The 22134-nt window shown below is 44.9% G+C and overlaps 2 protein-coding genes across 2 annotated transcripts in view; both read right to left on the minus strand.

Annotated features, from left to right (window-relative positions):
* LOC139548527 (uncharacterized) overlaps window positions 1-9936 on the minus strand; it is a 23469-nt gene extending 13533 nt beyond the window's left edge. The window contains exon 1 of the mRNA XM_071358216.1: window positions 9912-9936. Within this exon, the coding sequence (XP_071214317.1) occupies window positions 9912-9936 (25 nt within the window). The remainder of the gene's footprint in view (window positions 1-9911) is intronic.
* Window positions 9937-12472: 2536 nt separating this feature from the next.
* lpar6a (lysophosphatidic acid receptor 6a) lies at window positions 12473-17512 on the minus strand. The gene has a single exon (XM_071358137.1). The coding sequence runs from the start codon at window positions 16456-16458 to the stop codon at window positions 15289-15291; it is 1170 nt and encodes a 389-aa protein (XP_071214238.1). The 5' UTR covers window positions 16459-17512; the 3' UTR covers window positions 12473-15288.
* Between the last annotated feature and the right edge of the window lie 4622 nt (window positions 17513-22134).

The raw sequence follows: 22134 nt of genomic DNA on the forward strand, positions 1-22134 counted from the left end.
AACCAGGGAGGCTGGACCGTAATAACTCATGTTAAAACCAGGGAGGCTGGACCGTAATAACTCATGTTAAAACCAGGGAGGCTGGACCGTAATAACTCATGTTAAAACCAGGGAGGCTGGACCGTAATAACTCATGTTAAAACCAGGGAGGCTGGACCGTAATAACTCATGTTAAAACCTGGGAGGCTGGACCGTAATAACTCATGTTAAAACCAGGGAGGCTTGGCTGTAATAACTCATGTTAAAACCAGGGAGGCTGGACCATAATAACTCATGTTAAAACCAGGGAGGCTGGACCGTAATAACTCATGTTAAAACCAGGGAGGCTGGACCGTAATAACTCATGTTAAAACCTGGGAGGCTGGACCATAATAACTCATGTTAAAACCAGGGAGGCTGGACCATAATAACTCATGTTAAAACCAGGGAGGCTGGACCATAATAACTCATGTTAAAACCAGGGAGGCTGGACCATAATAACTCATGTTAAAACCTGGGAGGCTGGACCGTAATAACTCATGTTAAAACCTGGGAGGCTGGACCGTAATAACTCATGTTAAAACCTGGGAGGCTGGACCGTAATAACTCATGTTAAAACCAGGGAGGCTGGACCGTAATAACTCATGTTAAAACCAGGGAGGCTGGACCATAATAACTCATGTTAAAACCAGGGAGGCTGGACCATAATAACTCATGTTAAAACCAGGGAGGCTGGACCATAATAACTCATGTTAAAACCAGGGAGGCTGGACCATAATAACTCATGTTAAAACCAGGGAGGCTGGACCATAATAACTCATGTTAAAACCAGGGAGGCTGGACCGTAATAACTCATGTTAAAACCAGGGAGGCTGGACCGTAATAACTCATGTTAAAACCAGGGAGGCTGGACCGTAATAACTCATGTTAAAACCAGGGAGGCTGGACCGTAGACCACCTGTGGATTGTAATGCTGGTATGCTATAGCTATCAACAATAATAGTAAATCATTTGTCTGTTCAGATTTACTGATGCTGCAACACACAACTGCATTCCAAAAAGCTTATATTTTAGCAGGTTGTTGTTTAAGGGCGTGGAACAGAGACTAAGGATTGTTGGTGGGGGTGGAACAGAGACTAAGGATTGTTGGTGAGGGTGGAACAGAGACTAAGGATTGTTGGTGGGGGTGGAACAGAGACTAAGGATTGTTGGTGGGGGTGGAACAGAGACTAAGGATTGTTGGTGGGGGTGGAACAGAGACTAAGGATTGTTGGTGGGGGTGGAACAGAGACTAAGGATTGTTGGTGGGGGTGGAACAGAGACTAAGGATTGTTAGTGGGGGTGGAACAGACTAAGGATTGTTGGTGGGGGTGGAACAGAGACTAAGGATTGTTGGTGGGGGTGGAACAGAGACTAAGGATTGTTGGTGGGGGTGGAACAGAGACTAAGGATTGTTGGTGGGGGTGGAACAGACTAAGGATTGTTGGTGGGGGTGGAACAGAGACTAAGGATTGTTGGTGGGGGTGGAACAGACTAAGGATTGTTGGTGGGGGTGGAACAGACTCAGGAAGAAAGAATGTACATAGCACAGAAACCACAAGTGCAGATGTTAGGGAAGTTTCTCTGTTTGAGGAAGTAAAGTCCTAACTGTCATTCCCAGGCCACAGACAACAGGCTGCGTCCAAAATGGCAGCCGATATGCGCCGGTCAAAAGTAGTGCACTACTCTAGTCAAAAGTATTGCACTACATAAGGGATAGGGTTCCATTTGGCTATAGGCCCTGGTTAAAAGTAGTGCACTACATAAGGGATAGGGTGCCATTTCAGACACACCCCATGAACATCTGTTCTCTTCCTCCTCCTATTGTTAGTAACAGCGTTGTTCCTCCCTCTCCAGTGTCCTCATAACCACAAACACTGTGAACACATGCTGATACCTTATTGGACTGTGATTGTCCTGCTGATACCTTATTGGACTGTGATTGTCATGCTGATACCTTATTGGACTGTGATTGTCCTGCTGATACCTTATTGGACTGTGATTGTCATGGTGATACCTTATTGGACTGTGATTGTCATGCTGATACTTTATTGGACTGTGATTGTCATGCTGATACTTTATTGGACTGTGATTGTCATGCTGATACCTTATTGGACTGTTATTACCATGCTGATACCTTATTGGACTGTGATTGTCATGCTGATACCTTATTGGACTGTGATTGTCATGCTGATACCTTATTGGACTGTGATTGTCATGGTGATACACAACTAGTAATGTATTGATGTCAACACAACTAGTAATGTATTGATGTCAACACAACTAGTAATGTATTGATGTCAACACAACTAGTAATGTATTGATGTCAACACAACTAGTAATGTATTGATGACAACCCTTCATATGCTGTCTCTCTTCCTGGTGTGATCTTTGACCCATTTCTGTTCAGGCATTTGGCTGGCCGCCTAACCACACTGATAAGGACCCTTGTCTATCTGGGTCAGAATACACACAACCTGCAGACACGGGAAGCATCCCAAAATGGCACCTTATTCCCTACTTAGTACACTACTTTTTAACACAACTAAAGCAGTGCATTTAAAAGGCAATCGGGTGCCATTTGGGACGCACTCCTCTATACTGTCAGCTTTGACTCAGTCACACAGCTGTTGTAAGTGTTTACCGTACCCGTCCGGTATGGTTCTAAGTCTCTTCTGACTGGAATGATGAAGACAACCTTATGGTACACATGAGTCAAAGTCTCCACCGTATTCCTAGAACCAGTAAATAGAACTTGCTCATCGGCCTTTAATTAATATCAACAGTGTAATATGTCTGTTTAGAAAGAAGCAGACTCTATGTAGAAGTCAAACAACTCCCCCTCCTCCTATTTCTCCTCGAGTTAGTATGTAGGAATTCCTGGAATTATCAAGAGTGATATGACACCCGAATTCCTCTTCTCCAATAGGAACAGTGTCATTTGTCAGCCTTGAAAAATACAGTTAACATTTGTTTTGTCATTTGCATTAAATGAAAAACTAAAGATACAATGAAAGACTGATATCCCCCCCCCCCTCCCCTTCTCTAATATCAACAGTGTGATATTATATATTCCTGTAATGCAGTAATGCTTGATGTTGGGAGTAAATACAGGCTATCTGTTCTCTTCATACTATTAGGAGAATCTGTGGGTCAGTGAAACAGTAGATTAAAAGGTAGAAGGACTGGTATCCCCCTTCTGGGATATCAGCGGTGTGATTTAACTTCCTTGAATACAGTAAATGAGATGGTTTGTTTATACTTTGTAGTGAAGTGTCTGACAGTGACCAGGCCTACTTTTGGCAGTGTGTTTAGAATGAAGCACACAATCTGAGTAAGTCCAAACTGTCACATTTCAGAAATCCTTACATCTCCCTTCTGGAATATTCTCCGCTTTAAATATAGTAAAGCTCCCATATGTTATTAGTATATGAGTTCATGTTGTATTAATTCATTTCCTGTCTGAACTATATGATCTGCGTTGTTGTATTAATTAATTTCCTGTCTGAGCTATATGGTCTGCGTTGTGGTTTCATGTTGTGTTAATTAATTTCCTGTCTGAGCTATATGATCTGTGTTGTGTTTCATGTTGTATTAATTCATTTCCTGTCTGAGCTATATGGTCTGCGTTGTGGTTTCATGTTGTATTAATTCATTTCCTGTCTGAGCTATATGGTCTGTGTTGTGGTTTCATGTTGTATTAATTCATTTCCTGTCTGAGCTATATGGTCTGCGTTGTGGTTTCATGTTGTATTAATCCATTTCCTGTCTGAGCTATATGATCTGCGTTGTTGTATTAATTCATTTCCTGTCTGAGCTATATGGTCTGTGTGTTTCATGTTGTATTGATTCATTTCCTGTCTGAGCTATATGGTCTGTGTTGTGGTTTCATGTTGTATTAATTCATTTCCTGTCTGAGCTATATGGTCTGCGTTGTGGTTTCATGTTGTATTAATTCATTTCCTGTCTGAGCTATATGATCTGCGTTGTTGTATTAATTCATTTCCTGTCTGAGCTATATGGTCTGTGTTGTGGTTTCATGTTGTATTAATTCATTTCCTGTCTGAGCTATATGGTCTGTGTTGTGGTTTCATGTTGTGTTAATTCATTTCCTGTCTGAGCTATATGGTCTGTGTTGTGGTTTCATGTTGTATTAATTCATTTCCTGTCTGAGCTATATGGTCTGCGTTGTGGTTTCATGTTGTATTAATTCATTTCCTGTCTGAGCTATATGATCTGCGTTGTTGTATTAATTAATTTCCTGTCTGAGCTATATGGTCTGTGTTGTGGTTTCATGTTGTATTAATTCATTTCCTGTCTGAGCTATATGATCTGCGTTGTTGTATTAATTAATTTCCTGTCTGAGCTATATGGTCTGCGTTGTGGTTTCATGTTGTATTAATTCATTTCCTGTCTGAGCTATATGATCTGCGTTGTTGTATTAATTAATTTCCTGTCTGAGCTATATGGTCTGTGTTGTGGTTTCATGTTGTATTAATTCATTTCCTGTCTGAGCTATATGATCTGCGTTGTTGTATTAATTAATTTCCTGTCTGAGCTATATGGTCTGCGTTGTGGTTTCATGTTGTATTAATTCATTTCCTGTCTGAGCTATATGGTCTGTGTTGTGGTTTCATGTTGTATTAATTCATTTCCTGTCTGAGCTATATGATCTGCGTTGTTGTATTAATTAATTTCCTGTCTGAGCTATATGGTCTGCGTTGTGGTTTCATGTTGTATTAATTAATTTCCTGTCTGAGCTATATGGTCTGCGTTGTGTTTCATGTTGTATTAATTCATTTCCTGTCTGAGCTATATGGTCTGCGTTGTGGTTTCATGTTGTGTTAATTCATTTCCTGTCTGAGCTATATGGTCTGCGTTGTGGTTTCATGTTGTGTTAATTCATTTCCTGTCTGAGCTATATGGTCTGCGTTGTGGTTTCATGTTGTGTTAATTCATTTCCTGTCTGAGCTATATGGTCTGCGTTGTGGTTTCATGGGTGTTTGAAGTGACACCTAAAGCGACGCTTCACTATCAGGTTTCAGCTGTTTGTTTTGCAGCAGAGTGAAAGAGCTGAACTTTTATACACACACACCTGGCCAAGACACCTGGCCAAGACACCTCCGTGGGGTGGGGGGTGATGGGGGTTGGTTGAGTAACTCCTGGTTAGAGAGAGATGGGGGTTGGTTGAGTAACTCCTGGATAGAGAGAGATGGGGGTTGGTTGAGTAACTCCTGGTTAGAGAGAGATGGGGGTTGGTTGAGTAACTCCTGGTTAGAGAGAGTTGACCAGAGGGCCCTGGTCAACCAAGATGGCGTAGCAGTGCAGACGTGGTTTGTCGTTCGATGTACATTTTGTATTTTTCGTCTTTTTTTGGTATATATTTACATTTATTTTCAATCTCTTTTCCATTTTTTAATTAAATATACCTTCCGGTAACCCGCCTCACCCAAAGCTATCCCTGAGCTAGGCCCAGCCCCGAAGCTAGCCCTGAGCTAGGCCCAGCCCCGAAGCTAGCCCTGAGCTAGGCCCAGCCCCGAAGCTAGCCCTGAGCTAGGCCCAGACCCGAAGCTAGCCCTGAGCTAGGCCCAGCCCCGAAGCTAGCCCTGAGCTAGGCCCAGACCCGAAGCTAGCCCTGAGCTAGGCCCAGCCCCGAAGCTAGCCCTGAGCTAGGCCCAGACCCGAAGCTAGCCCTGAGCTAGGCCCAGCCCCGAAGCTAGCCCTGAGCTAGGCCCAGACCCGAAGCTAGTTCTGAGCCAGGCCCACCCCCCGGCCTGCTCACTGATCACTCGGCTACACAGCTGATGCCTCCCGGACTCTACCCCAACACGGCTAGAATCCACTACTCCACCGGATCCTTGCCGTGAGCTCTGGACCTTTGCATCGGATCATCACTGCTAGCTAGCTGATACCAAGTGGCTATAGCGGCTCACGCCCCTGTCCCGAAGCTAGCACCAGTTAGCCGCATCTCCTGGCCAGCAAACAAAATTACTACAACTACAATACCTCTTTCGCCAACTGGTCTGGACCCTTTGTCGACACGGCGCCCCGCCGTTCCACCACGACTGGTCTGCCGACGTAACTCCATCCGCTGTGCCCTCAACCGGCCATTACCGGATGTCGGAGCAGATGCTTTTACTAGCCCCGGCCTGCTAACTTTAAACGCCGTGTCTCCCGCTTGCTAGCGTAGTAACGACTACCCCGGCTTCCCTGTTTCATCTATTGCTGTTCACTGGACCCTATGATCACTTGGCTACATAGCTGATGCCTGCTGGACTGTTCATTAATCCCGGTACTCCATTTTGTTTATTTTTCGGCCCCAGCCTCGAACTCAGGCCCTGTGTGTAGTTAACCGACCCTCTCTGCCCATTCATCGCCATTTTACCTGTTGTTGTTGTCTAAGCTGATTAGCTGTTATTGTCTTACCCGTTGTTGTCTTAGCTAGCTCTGCCAATCAACACCTGTGATTGCTTTATGCCTCGCTTTATGTCTCTCTCAAATGTCAATATGCCTTGTATACTGTTGTTTAGGATAATAATCATTGTTTTAGTTTACTGCGGAGCCCCTAGTCCCACTCAACATGCCACCTCCCACACATGCGGTGACCTCGCCCAGCATAACTAGCGCGTCCAGAGATGCAACCACTCTCGCCACTCAATGCCTGGGTTTACCTCCACTGTACCCGCACCCCACCATACCCCCGTCTGTACATTATGCCGTGAATCTATTCTACCACGCCCAGAAATCGGCTCCTTTAATTCTCTGTCCCCAATGCACTAGACGACCAGTTTTGATAGCCTTTAGCCGTACCCTCATCTGTTCCTTTGATGATGTAGAGGTTAATCCAGGCTCTGCGTGTCCCCAGGCACTTTCATTTGTTGACTTCTGTAACCGAAAAGGCCTTGGTTTCATGCATGTTAAGTTTCCCTGCATTAAATGCCCCGGCTACTAGGAGTGCCGCCTCTGGGTGAACGTTTCCTTGTTTGCTTATGGCGGAATGCAGGTCATTCTAGATAGTGTGGTCTACAGTTTATCATGAGATACTCTACCTCAGGCGAGCAATAGCTCGAGACTTCCTTAGATATCGTGCACCAACTGTTATTTACAAAAATACATAGTCCGCCGTACCTTGTCTTACCAGACGCCGCTGTTCTATCCTGCCGGTGCATCGTATAACCAGCCAGCTGTATGTTGATAATGTCGTCATTCAGCCACGACTCCGTGAAGCATAAGATATTACAGTTTTGAATGTCCCGTTGGTAGTTTAATCTTGCAGGTAGGTAATCTATTTTATTCAACACAGATTGCACGTTTGCTATCAGAATGGAAGGAAGTGGGGGTTTATTCAATCGCCTACATTTCTCAGAAGGCATCCCGCCCTCCGGTCCCTTTTTCTCCATCCTCCTCTTCACGGAAATCACAGGGATCTGGGCCTGTTCCCGAGAAAGCAGTACATCGTTTGCGTCGGGCTCGTCAGACTCGTTAAAGGAAAAAAAGGATTCTGCCAGTCCGTGGTGAATAATCGCAGTCCTGATGTCCGGAAGTTTTTTTCGGTCATAAGTGACCGGAGCGGCAACATTATGTACAAAATAAGTTTAAAAAAAAAAAGTTACAAACAACGCCAAAACAGTTCAATCAGCCTCATTTACTGCCTTTTTATCAAAAAACATAGCTGATATGACTGACTTGCTTAACATCAGAACCCTCAGAACCCAGGCCCTGTACATCAGAACCCAGGCCCTGTAGCCCTCAGTACTACACCTATTTCCCAGGCGCTCTCATTTGTTGACTTCTGTAACCGTAAAAGCCTTGGTTTCATGCATGTTAACATAAGAAGCCTCCTCCCTAAGTTTGTTTTATTCACTGCTTTAGCACACTCCGCCAACCCCCTGATGTCCTTGCCGTGTCTGAATCCTGGCTTAGGAAGACCACCAAAAATTCTGAGATTTACATCCCCAACTACAACATTTTCCGTCAAGATAGAATGCCAAAGGGGGGTGGGGGGGGGGGGGCAATCTACTGCAGAGATAGCCTGCAAAGTTCTGTCATACTATCCAGGTCTATGCCCAAACAGATCGAGCATCTAATTATAAAAATGAATCTCTCCAGAAATAAGTCTCTCACTGTTGCCGCCTGTTATAGACCCCCCTCAGCTCCCAGCTGTGGCCTGGACACCATATGTGAACTGATTGCCCCCCATCTATCGTACTGCTAGGTGACCTAAACTGGGATATGCTTAACACCCCGGCAGTCCTACAATCTAAACTAGATGCCCTCAATCTGACACAAATTATTAACGAACCCACCAGGTACAACCCCTAATCCGTAAACATGGGCACCCTCATAGATATAAGAACTAAATACTAAGAACAGACATAGCCTTTGGTTCACTCCAGATCTGACTGCCCTCGACCAGCACAAAAACATCCTGTGGCGGACTGCACTAGCATCGAATAGTCCCCGTGATATGCAACTTTTCAGGGAAGTCAGGAACCAATACACGCAGTCAGTCAGGAAAGCAAAGGCTAGCTTTTTCAAACAGAAATTTGCATCCTGTAGCACTAACTCCAAAATGTTTTGGGACATTAAAGTCCATGGAGAACAAGAGCACCTCCTCCCAGCTGCCCACTGCTCTGAGGTTAGGAAACACTGTCACCACTGATAAATCCACTATAATTGAGAATTTCAATAAGCATTTCTCTACAGCTGGCCATGCTTTCCTCCTGGCTACCCCAACCCCGGCCAACAGCTCCGCACCCCGCGCAGCTACTTGCCCAAGCCTCCCCCATTTCTCCTTCACCCAAATCCAGATAGCAGATGTTCTGAAAGAGCTGCAAAACCTGGACCCGTACAAATCAGCCGGGCTAGACAACCTGGACCCTCTCTTTCCTAAATTATCCACCACCATTGTTGCAACCCCTATTACCAGTCTGTTCAACCTCTCTTTCGTATCGTCCGAGATCACTAAAGATTGGAAAGCTGCCGCGGTCATCCACTTCTTCAAAGGGGGTAACACTCTAGACACAAACTGTTATAGACCTATATCCTTCCTGCCCTGCCTTTCTAAAGTCTTCGAATGCCAAGTTAATAAACAGATCACTGACCATTTCGAATCCCACCATACCTTCTCCGCTTTGCAATCCGGTTGCCGAGCTGGTCACGGGTGCACCACAGCCACGCACAAGGTACTAAACAATATCATAACCGCCATCGATAAGAGACATTACTGTGCAGCCGTATTCATCGACCTGGCCAAGGCTTTCGACTCTGTCAATCACCACATTCTTATTGGCAGATTCAACAGCCTTGGTTTCTCAAATTATTGTCTTGCCTGGTTTACCAACTACTTCTCTGATAGAGTTCAGTGTGTCAAATCGGAGGGCCTGTTGTCCGGACCTCTGGCAGTCTCTATGAGGGTGTGCCACAGGGTTCAATTCTTGGGCCGACTCTCTTCTCTGTATACATCAATGATGTCGCTCTCGCTGCTGGTGATTCTCTGATCCACCTCTACGCAGACGACACCATTCTGTATACTTCTGGCCCTTCTTTGGACACTGTGCTAACTAACCTCCAGACAACCTTCAATGCCATACAACTCTCCTTCCGGGGCCTCCAACTGCTCTTAAATGCAGGTAAAATTAAATGCATGCTCTTCAACCGATCTCTGCCTGCACCTGCCCGCCCATCCAGCATCACTACTCTGGACGGCTCTGACTTAGAATATGTGGACAACTACAAATACCTAGGTGTCTGGCTAGACTGTAAACTCTCCTTCCAGACTTACATTAAGCATCTCCAATCCAAAATTAAATCTAGAATCGGCTTCCTATTTCGCAACAAAGCATCCTTCACTCATGCTGCCCAACATACCTTCATAAAACTGACCATCCTACCGATCCTCGACTTCGGCGACGTCATCTATAAAATAGCCTCCAACACTCTACTCAATAAATTGGATGCAGTCTATCACAGTGCCATCTGTTTTGTCACCCAAGCCCCATATACTACCCACCACTGCGACCTGTATGCTCTCGTTGGCTGGCCCTCGCTTCATACTCGTCGCCAAACCCACTGGCTCCAGGTCATCTACAAGTGTCTGCTAGGTAAAGCCCCGCCTTATCTCAGCTCACTGGTCACCATAGCAGCACCCACCCATAGCACGCGCTCCAGCAGGTATATTTTACTGGTCACCCCCAAAGCCAATTCCTCCTTTGGCCGCCTCTCCTTCCAGTTCTCTGCTGCCAATGACTGGAACGAACTGAAAAAAATAATTGAAGCTGGAGACTCTTATCTCCCTCACTAGCTTTAAGCACCAGCTGTCAGAGCAGCTCACAGATCATTGCACCTGTACATAGCCCATCTGTAAATAGCCCATCCAACTACCTCATCTCCATACTGTATTTATTTATTTATCTTGCTCCTTTGCACCCCGATATCTCTACTTGCACATTCATCTTCTGCACATCTACCATTCCAGTGTCTAATTGCTATATTGTAATTACTTCGCCACCATGGCCTATTTATTGCCTTACCTCCCTTATCTTACCTCATTTGCACTCACTGTATATAGACTTTTCTATTGTGTTATTGACTGTATGTTTGTTTATTCCATGTGTAACTCTGTGTTGTTGTTTGTGTTGCACTGCTTTGCTTTATCTTGGCCAGGTTGCAGTTGTAAATGAGAACTTGTTCTCAACTGGCCTACCTGGTTAAATAAAGGTAAAATAACATTTAAAAAATAAAAAGATGGGGTTGGTTGAGTAACTCCCGGGTAGAGAGAGAGAAGGCAGACATGCTGTTGTGTGGCAACATGGTTATCTTGCTCATCTAGAGAAGCCGGCAAAGGCTTTGTCCCAAATGGCACCCTCTTGTTCCATAGTGCACCACTTGGTCCTAGTCATGCCCATAACTTCTGGGATGTTCCACTTTCATGGTCTACTGTTATAACACCATGATGTACAGTAGGCCTATAACACACTATTACTTAGAGGAACACCTAATCCATGAGTTTATCCATGACCTTATCTGATTGGTCAAAAGGAAACCCACATTTACAGTAAGACTTCCTGCAGCATGGAGGGGGGGCTGGTGCCAGCTTCCAACCCTACCCGCATACCCTTTTGACCCCATAAATCCCCTCACTTCTGCACCCTAACCCTTTGCCCACTGCACCTTGAACTCTGTGCCCTGTCCAATAACAGACAGGAAGCCTGCACTGCCTTATGGGAGCCACACCAACACAGCAATGTTGTTACCTAGCGACATCATATTAACTGTCTTTCCCAGCACTACACAGCAATGTTGTTACCTAGCGACATCATATGCACTGTCTGTCCCAGCGACTGACACAGCAATAGTTGTGTACCTAGCGACATCAGTATTAACTGTCGGTCCCAGCACTACACAGTAATGTTGTGTAGCGCTAGCGACAGTCATATTAACATGTCTGTCGCCAGGCACTACACAGCAATGCTGTGTAGCGCTGGCGACATCATAGTTAACTGTCTTGTCGCTAGGCACTACACAGCAATGCTGTGTAGTGCTAGCGACAGCATAGTTAACATGTCTGTCGCCAGCACTACACAGCAATGTTGTGTAGCGCTAGCGACAGCATAGTTAACATGTCTGTCGCCAGCACTACACAGCATTGCTGTGTAGCGCTGGCGACAGCACAGTTAACATGTCTGTCGCCAGCACTACACAACATTGTTGTGTAGCGCTGGCGACAGCACAGTTAACATGTCTGTCGCTAGCGCTACACAGCAATGCTGTGTAGCGCTGGCGACAGCACAGTTAACATGTCTGTCGCCAGCGCTACACAGCATTGCTGTGTAGCGCTGGCGACAGCACAGTTAACATGTCTGTCGCCAGCGCTACACAGCATTGCTGTGTAGTGCTGGGAAAGACAGTTAATATGATGTCGCTAGGTAACAACATTGCTGTGTAGTGCTGGGAAAGACAGTTAATATGATGTCGCTAGGTAACAACATTGCTGTGTAGTGCTGGGAAAGACAGTTAATCTGATGTCGCTAGGTAACAGCATTGCTGTGTAGCGCTGGGAAAGACAGTGAACACTGATGTCGCTAGGTACACAACTATTGCTGTCGTCAGTGCTGGGCAAGACAGCCCATATGCATGTCGCTAGGTTACAATCATTGCTGTGTTGGTACCGGCATGACCATACGGCAGTGTCAGGCTGTCCTGTCTGTTAGTGGACAGGGCACATGTTGTGTACAAGGTGCAGTGGGCACTACTGTGTGTCTTTAGAACTTCTTCTGGATCGGTGTCCCTTCCACGGGACGGTTGAGCTAACATAAGTAACAAGAACATTTCCCAGGACATAGACATATCTGATATTGGCAGAAAGCTTAAATTCTTGTTAATCTAATTGCACTGTCCACTTTACAGTAGCTATTACAGTGAAAGAATACCATGCTATTGTTTGAGGAGAGTGCACAGTTATGAACTTGAACATTTATTAATAAACAAATTAGGCACATTTGGGCTGTCTTGATACAACATTTTGAACAGAAATACAATTGTTCATTGGATCAGTCTAAAACGTTGCACATACACTGCTGCCATCTAGTGGCCAAAATCTAAATTGCACCTGGGCTGGAATAATACATGATGGCCTTTCTCTTGCATTTCAAAGATGTTGGTACAAAAAAACACAAAAGAACGGTTGGCTTTTTCTTTATATTATCTTTTACCAGATCTATTGTGTTATATTCTCCTACATTCCTGTCACATTTCCATAAACTTCAAAGTCTTTCTTTTCAAATGGTACCAAGAATATGCATATCCTTGCTACACAGCTACATTACACTACTTTGTCTTTAATACACACCTATATTACACTACTGTCTTTAATACACACCTACATTACACTACTGTCTGTCTTTAACTTTTACTCTCTTGACTGGACAGAACTGTTTGCCAATAATCAGTCTGAAATCTACTGTCTCTCTTTAAATGATATCATTACACTACTCTGTCTCCCATCTCTACCGTCTCTCTACACTTCGATGTTGTTTAGCTAAATGATATCATTACACTACTCTGTCTCCCGTCTCTACCGTCTCTCTAACCTGCGATGTTGTTTAGCTAAATGATATCATTACACTACTCTGTCTCCCATCTCTACCGTCTCTCTACACTGCAATATCTACCTACACTACTCTGTCTCTCTACCTACACTGCGATGTTGTTTAATTACATGACACAGTTCTGTCCACAGAACAGGAAAACGTCAAGGTGTTCTCTCACAGTCAGTCACTCATTTATAGCTGTAGAACTAGATGTTTTGGATAATTAGCTGCACAGTGATTGGTCTGTATGTCAAATGCTTGGCTTAAAGTGACTGATTGTATAATATTGACATCTTATTTTGGTTATAAAGAAGAATCTATTTTTGAGAACCCTCTTTATAAACCCATTATCCGTTGTGTGATGAAAATCTGCAAAATAAACAAACTCCATCTATAGCCTACTGTTGTTTAGTGATGTTACATTTCCGGAACTGAGACGATTCTATCTCGGTGTTTACACAAACGTTTTCCCTTTTAGTTTTGTAACAAAAGCTTTCACATGAATATTCAACTTTTTGCATATTTTTTATTTTATTTCCCGGCAAGCGGTGATTCGTGGCATAAAACAACAGTGCAGTATTTACCGATTCCTGTGTCAAGTGCATTGTCTTGTACGAGACGATATACAATAAAGTGCCTACTACGAGTTTTTAGGATTTAAAAATCTCCTCAGGCACACACAGTATACTGTATACTCATAAAACACTTCTAAGACCTGTTTTCAGATACATACACAATACAAAATATCAAAACTAACATCACTGAGATACATAAAGCAATCTTTAGCCTGATATTTCTCAAGTTGACTGAAATCGAGGCCATGGTAATAAAGTTAGCGCTGCCATGAAAACAGATTCATTGGTAGCTACATGTTACACTCTGTTAGCAGTCCTGTTCTCTCTGTCTCTGTCTCTCTCTCTCTGTCTCTCTCTCTCTCTGTCTCTGTCTCTCTCTCTCTGTCTCTGTCTCTCTCTCTGTCTCTGTCTCTCTCTCTGTCTCTGTCTCTGTCTCTCTCTGTCTCTCTGTCTCTGTCTCTCTCTCTGTCTCTGTCTCTGTCTCTCTCTGTCTCTCTCTCTCTCTCTGTCTCTGTCTCTGTCTCTGTCTCTCTCTCTCTGTCCAGTGATCACAATCCATTCCAATTCATATTTTTCAGAAGTTTAATAACTTCTTTCTGGCACAATTATTGTGCAAAAACAGTTGTATTTCCACAAGGGGATGTTAGTTAGTTATACATATTAAATTAACATATTAACTAACAGGGGATCAAATAAGACAAACTGTATACTGTAGGGTAGACTGTCTGGTAGATATGGCATGGACAGTCACAGGGGCTTGGTCCATGTTGCAGCCCTGAGATAAACACTGAAATCCTATAAGTATGTCCTCTATTCCTTGCTGATGCCTCAGCAGTCCTCCTCAAAGTCCAATGTCTCCAACGTCTCCCAGAGGCTTGCTGATAATCCATTGTGCTTGATGTTAATCCATTGTGTGTGTAATGTCTGTATGTGTATTTGTATTTATCAATTAAATTCACAAGTCTTAAGTCCAGAACTACAGATAGATAGAACCATTTAGAGACCCTGGGTGCTACTGCTAGCAACCAGCCAGTCAGTCTCTACATCCCTATTGTGTGGTGTAGCCAGACAGACAGACAACCAGCCAGCCAACCAGCCATCCAGTCAGCCAGTAAGCCTGCCATTCAGCCAGACAGTCAGTTAACCAGTCAACCAGCCATCCATTCAGCCAGACAGTCAGTTAACCAGTCAACCAGCCAGCCAGTCAGTTAACCAGTCAACCAGCCATCCAGTCAGCCAGTAAGCCTGCCATTAAGCCAGTCAGTCAGTTAACCAGTCAACCAGCCATCCAATCAGCCAGTAAGCCTGCCATTAAGCCAGCCAGTCAGTTAACCAGCCATCCAGTCAGTTAACCAGTCAACCAGCCATCTATTTAGCCAGTAAGCCTGCCATTAAGCCAGCCAGTCAGTTAACCAGCCAACCAGCCATCCAGTCAGCCAGTAAGCCTGCCATACAGCCAGACAGTCAGTTAACCAGTCAACCAGCCATCCAGTCAGCCAGTAGGCCTGCCATACAGCCAGCCAGTCAGTTAACCAGTCAACCAGCCAGCCAGTCAGTTAACTAGTCAACCAGCCAGCCAGTCAGTCCCTCCACACCCCCCAGTGTCACACAGAAGACTCCGTGTTGTTAAACACCTTGTTTTTCAGTGTCCTCAGGCTGCAGTGGAAGTTGGAGCTGGTCTCACTCTGCAGTGCCTCAGAGAACTTAATGTCGTACGCCTGGCTGATGGTGGATTTCCTCTTGATAGAGTTCTGGATGGTCTCCGAGGTAAAGTAGTAGATGATCGGGTCGAAGCAGCAGTTAGACACAGCGATACAGAGAGCGATAGGATAGATAGTTCGGACTACGGTCTCTGCAACGCAGCCCTTCAGGTTTCCAGTGCGAACCAAGGCATAGAAGACTAGGTTGACGTTATAAGGGATGAAACAAAAGCAAAAGATGAAGAGATGAACCACGATCATTCGAAGGATCTTGGTTTTGTTGAGTTTCCCCCCACGGCTGATGGTCTGGGGTCTCCTCAGGGTCTGGAGAACCATGACGGAACATACCACGTTGAGGAGCAGGGGGATCAGGAAACCCACCGTCTCGATGAAGATGACCATCTTGGAGAGGTGAGACTTCCACTGCGTGGACGAGAAGTTCTCGAAACAGAACCGTGCGGTGGAGTGGTTGTGTTGCAGTGACGTGGTCTCCAGTTTAAAACCTGTCGGTAGACTCCCCGCCAACACCAGCACCCAGACCGCCACGCACACCATTTTAGCGTTCCTCTTTGTCCTCAACGCCCGTGACCTGAGCGGGTGAACGATGGCCAGGAACCGATCCACACTGATACAGGTGAGGAATAGAATACTCCCGTACATGTTGGTATAAAATAATGACACAGAGAGCTTGCAGAGTACGCCGCCGAACGGCCAGTCCTGGTTGAGGAAGTAGAAAACCCTGAGAGGCAGTGTGAAGACGAAGAGAAGGTCTGACACCACTAGGTTGATCATGTAGGTCGTCGTCTCGTTCCTCAACTTGAGAGAACAGGTGAATATATACATGGCTGCCATGTTAGTGATCAACCCTATAATGAACACCAGGCTGAACACGGTGCTGTAGAGAGGATACTTAAAGCCGTCGTTCTTGGTGCAGTTGGAATTGTCTGAGGGAACGGAGGAGTTGTGGTGCGGCAAAGGGGTGATGGTTGACCTGATAATCCCTCCGAGACCGTAGTTCATCAGGGTGAAGTTGTCCGTCGACATGGCCAGTGGGAGCAGGGTGGTATTGTTCATGTTGTCGAGGAAACAAGGGAACGGTGAGAGGTGTCGGTGGGTTGTGTAACAACTATATACAATGAAAGTATTTCCCTCAATTCTTGGTCCCAATCCACCATGAATGCCCAGCGAGGCACAACACAAAGGCAGAACACAAAATGCCTCTAAACTGTCACAGTGTAAAACTCTTGAACAACCGTTAAAACACCAAGGCTTTCATTCCAAAATCGCCATGATCACTATGTTTCCTACCCCATTTTGTTGACATGTTGGTGACGGTGTTGTTGGAAGAGGACCCCTTCCTTCCCCAAGTACTGGGGATCCAAGCTGCAGCTTCCTCCTATCCTCCCCCTGCCCCTTAACCCCTGCCGGCAGGACTCTGGCCCCGAGGCTGCAGGACTAACTAGCCGAGACAGAGAGCTGTACTTACTCAGATAGCAGCCAGCCACTCAGTCAGTCACAAAAAAAAAATCCTTTTTTTTATTTTTATACTGCGCTCAGAATAACTGGTGTAACCGTTCTCCAGTCAAGTCCTCGCAGAGAAGAAGGGTTTAATAAAATATAATAATTCACTTGTGGAGAGTTCTTTATAGTAACCCTTTCCCCTCTTTTCTTGTAAAAATGTTTATCAATAGAATCCACGATCCTCCTTTGTCCTCTTTGTTTGAAAATGATCCAGGCTTTCCATCCTAGTTCTCCCGTAGTAAAGGTTTATAGCAGTTGACGGTGTATCTATGCTGGTGTCACAGGAGAAGCTCTAAAGTTCAACCGCGTGTTGCTTTGTCCTGAGCGTAGAGTAGAGACTTGGAGAATTACGGTCCTCTTCAGTCCTCCGTGTGGGTGTGTGTGTGAGTCTCTGTTTCTCTTCAAGGTCTATTTCCTGCCCTCTCCTCTGTCGCCCTCCCTCTCTCTGTTTTTCTCTCTCTCTGTTTTTCTCTCTCTCCCCTCTGTTTTTGTCTGTGACAGCCTCAAGGGTATTGTACAGCTCACACATCCAGTGAGAGGAACACAGGCTTGTGGTATAGGAACGATTACTTCTCTCCCTGCCCTGCCCTGCCTGTCTGCCTCCCTGCCCTGCCCTGCCTGTCTGCCTCCCTGCCCTGCCCTGCCTGCCTGCCTGCCTCCCTGCCCTGCCTCCCTGCCTCCCTGCCCTACCTGCCTCCCTCCCTCCCTCCCTCCCTGCCGCCCTACCTGCCTCCCTGCCCTGCCTCCCTGCCCTCCCTGCCCTACCTGCCTCCCTGCCCTGCCCGCCTCCCTCCCTCCCTCCCTGCCCTGCCTCCCTCCCTGCCTGCCTCCCTGCCTCCCTGCCCTGCCTCCCTCCCTCCCTCCCTGCCTGCCTCCCTACCTCCCTGCCTCCCTACCTCCCTGCCTCCCTGCCCTGCAGACAGTTTTTTGTGGTCCGAGAGGAGAGAATAGGCAGTTGTTTAGCTCCTCCCCCCTCTTCTCTTTGTCTGTTGACTGTGTGTGTGTGGGGGGGGGGGGGGGGGACACTCCATTTTCCCTTTCTGTGTCTCTTATTCCCTATAGTTTGACCTAGTCAAAAGGGGGACTAAATATGGAATAGGGTGCCATTTGGGACAGACAGACAGAGTTTAGACAGGTCCAGTGGGAAGTATTGGGTTGAACCGACCCTTTGTTTTGTGACAGGGTGAGTTTGGGCAGCTGTATTTCTCATTAACAGGCATTCATGGGTTGTATTCTGAAAGGACCTTTAACACTGAGGTGGAATAAACAACTGCTTCTATTCACTGCTGCTTCAGATGCCTTTGTCAGTCAACAAGAGGTCAGGGCTCTCTCTCTCCCTCTCCTCTCTCTCTCCTCTCTCTCTCTCTCCCTCTCTCTCTCTCTCCTCTCTCTCTCCCCCTCCCTCCCTCTCTCTCTCCCCTCCCTCTCTCTCTCTCCTCCCTCTCTCTCTCTCCTCTCCTCCCTCTCTCTCCCCTCTTTCTCTCTCTCTCCCCCTCTCCTTCTCTCTCTCCTTCTCTATTAAATTCAAAGGGCTTTATTGGCATGGGAAACATATGTTTACATTGCCAAAGCAAGTGAAATAGATCATAAACACAAGTTAAATAAACAATAAAAAATGAACAGTGAACATTACACACTGTCTAAGTTTTTTTTTAAACACTGCTCTGTCCGTCTCTCCCTCCCTCTCCCTCCGTCTCCCTCTCCGTCTCCCTCTCCCTCTCTCTCTCCCTCCCTCCCTCAGCAGACTCTTTAATCCAAAGTGACTTACGGCATGACTGTGTTTTTGCCATTCAACCGGTGTGTTCAGGGGAGACAGAGACAGGAGGGCAGAGCAGGTTAAAGTAGGTGTGGTATTAATCCTCTGGAACCTGACAGTTAATTTAAACCCAGAATTCATTTGAATGTATAAGTGATTCTCTTTATTGTTCTGTGTTATTCCAATAGATCTGCTATTCATTTATTAGCAGTATTCTAATTCCAAATTCTATGGTTATTCAATGATGTGGAATTCTTAAAAGATTCTCAGCATTTCACAACAGTGAGATGGAATGCCTTTGGGCTACTTGGGTTGTTGACACTGATCTTCAGTACTTTTCAACGTGTTTGAACAGTTTGAAATGGGCACAGCGTTTATCACACATTTAAAAAATATATATATAACGTTATTACGCCAATCCCAGGACTGGATATCTTTTAAACTACTAGGATCATTGCATCATTCGTTTTAAAAACCACATCTACACAACAAGCACCTGAACCGAGGATTGGATTCTCACTTCGCTTTGCCACCTTAAATCTAATTCCTCATTCTTTGGAGAAAATAACTTTTAAACCACATGACTTTGCAGCACAGCAAACCCCCCAAAAATGTCAAACAAACAAATATAGGACAGCGAGACAATGTTTATGACCACGGCCCCTTTCTTCTTCACCTCCAGTTGGCCACAACATAAACACCATCGAGGTTGCAAAGAAACGTTTTAGATAAACATGGAACCATTGTCCTCGAAGCAAAAAAAACAAAAACAAAAAGAAAACGTTCCACTCAGCACATTAAAAAACGAGCGCTTCACATGCGATTCAGTCAGTGTGTGGTTGTGGCTAAGCACAAACATGTGGTAAGAATCCCAGAACCGTTAAACCTCCCCACAATGCCAGGAAACAGCCAACTGCCTCCAGGCCCCAAGGCCAGGGCATTCAGTCTCCAAATTCAGTCTTCAAATACGAAGACAAAACAAAAAACATCAAAGTCAAAATGTGAAATCATTATGTCATGTGATCAATGCTGTGTACTGTGTGAGGGACAAAGGGTGTTTGGATACTAGATGGATACTGCTGGATAATCTGTTGAAAATGCAATTTAAATAGATGGATACTGCTGGATAATCTGTTGAAAATGCAATTTAAATAGATGGATACTGTTGGATAATCTGTTGAAAATGCAATTTAAATAGATGGATACTGCTGTTAATCTGTTGAAAATGCAATTTAAATAGATGGATACTGCTGGATAATCTGTTGAAAATGCAATTTAAATAGATGGATACTGCTGGATAATCTGTTGAAAATGCAATTTAAATAGATGGATACTGCTGGATAATCTGTTGAAAATGCAATTTAAATAGATGGATACTGCTGGATAATCTGTTGAAAATGCAATTTAAATAGATGGATACTGCTGTTAATCTGTTGAAAATACAATTTAAATAGATGGATACTGCTGGATAATCTGTTGAAAATGCAATTTAAATAGATGGATACTGCTGTTAATCTGTTGAAAATGCAATTTAAATAGATGGATACTGCTGGATAATCTGTTGAAAATGCAATTTAAATAGATGGATACTGCTGTTAATCTGTTGAAAATGCAATTTAAATAGATGGATACTGCTAGATAATCTCCTGAGAATGCAGTGTCTCAGTCTGGTGTATTAGTTAGACAGTATCCTGGTGTCTCAGTCTGGTGTATTAGTTAGACAGTATCCTGGTGTCTCAGTCTGGTGTATTAGTTAGACAGTATCCTGGTGTCTCAGTCTGGTGTATTAGTTAGACAGTATCCTGGTGTCTCAGTCTGGTGTATTAGTTAGACAGTATCCTGGTGTCTCAGTCTGGTGTATTAGTTAGACAGTATCCTGGTGTCTCAGTCTGGTGTATTAGTTAGACAGTATCCTGGTGTCTCAGTCTGGTGTATTAGTTAGACAGTATCCTGGTGTCTCAGTCTGGTGTATTAGTTAGACAGTATCCTGGTGTCTCAGTCTGGTGTATTAGTTAGACAGTATCCTGGTGTCTCAGTCTGGTGTATTAGTTAGACAGTATCCTGGTGTCTCAGTCTGGTGTATTAGTTAGACAGTATCCTGGTGTCTCAGTCTGGTGTATTAGTTAGACAGTATCCTGGTGTCTCAGTCTGGTGTATTAGTTAGACAGTATCCTGGTGTCTGACAGTCTGGTGTATTAGTTAGACAGTATCCTGGTGTCTCAGTCTGGTGCATTAGTTAGACAGTATCCTGGTGTCTCAGTCTGGTGTATTAGTTAGACAGTATCCTGGTGTCTCAGTCTGGTGCATTAGTTAGACAGTATCCTGGTGTCTCAGTCTGGTGTATTAGTTAGACAGTATCCTGGTGTCTCAGTCTGGTGTATTAGTTAGACAGTATCCTGGTGTCTCAGTCTGGTGTATTAGTTAGACAGTATCCTGGTGTCTCAGTCTGGTGTATTAGTTAGACAGTATCCTGGTGTCTCAGTCTGGTGTATTAGTTAGACAGTATCCTGGTGTCTCAGTCTGGTGTATTAGTTAGACAGTATCCTGGTGTCTCAGTCTGGTGCATTAGTTAGACAGTATCCTGGTGTCTCAGTCTGGTGTATTAGTTAGACAGTATCCTGGTGTCTCAGTCTGGTGTATTAGTTAGACAGTATCCTGGTGTCTCAGTCTGGTGTATTAGTTAGACAGTATCCTGGTGTCTCAGTCTGGTGTATTAGTTAGACAGTATCCTGGTGTCTCAGTCTGGTGTATTAGTTAGACAGTATCCTGGTGTCTCAGTCTGGTGTATTAGTTAGACAGTATCCTGGTGTCTCAGTCTGGTGTATTAGTTAGACAGTATCCTGGTGTCTCAGTCTGGTGCATTAGTTAGACAGTATCCTGGTGTCTCAGTCTGGTGTATTAGTTAGACAGTATCCTGGTGTCTCAGTCTGGTGTATTAGTTAGACAGTATCCTGGTGTCTCAGTCTGGTGTATTAGTTAGACAGTATCCTGGTGTCTCAGTCTGGTGTATTAGTTAGACAGTATCCTGGTGTCTCAGTCTGGTGCATTAGTTAGACAGTATCCTGGTGTCTCAGTCTGGTGTATTAGTTAGACAGTATCCTGGTGTCTCAGTCTGGTGTATTAGTTAGACAGTATCCTGGTCTGAACATTCAGTTGTCTCATTCTGCACATTGATTGATGTTCTGAGTATTGGCATTAAAAGAGATTGTGCAGTCCATGATAGTTCCCAGGTACCTAAATCTCCCTCTCACTCTCTGTCTCTCTCTCTCTCTTCACCACCCAGGACTAGTTGGCTCACTATCTGCCTTCCACCGGAAATCAATGAGCAGTTATTTTGTTTTTGAGTGAGGAAATTGATACCTGAACCCTGTTTACTTCTGTTGGGAAATGCAGTGTGTCAACTGAGAGGTCTGCAAGGCCATTGTCATCTCCATATTTCACTGCTAAGCAGTCCCCGTCAGAGCCTCTCAGGT

Source organism: Salvelinus alpinus, chromosome 21 (assembly GCF_045679555.1).
Source record: "Salvelinus alpinus chromosome 21, SLU_Salpinus.1, whole genome shotgun sequence".
NCBI classification, from domain to species: Eukaryota; Metazoa; Chordata; class Actinopteri; order Salmoniformes; family Salmonidae; genus Salvelinus; species Salvelinus alpinus.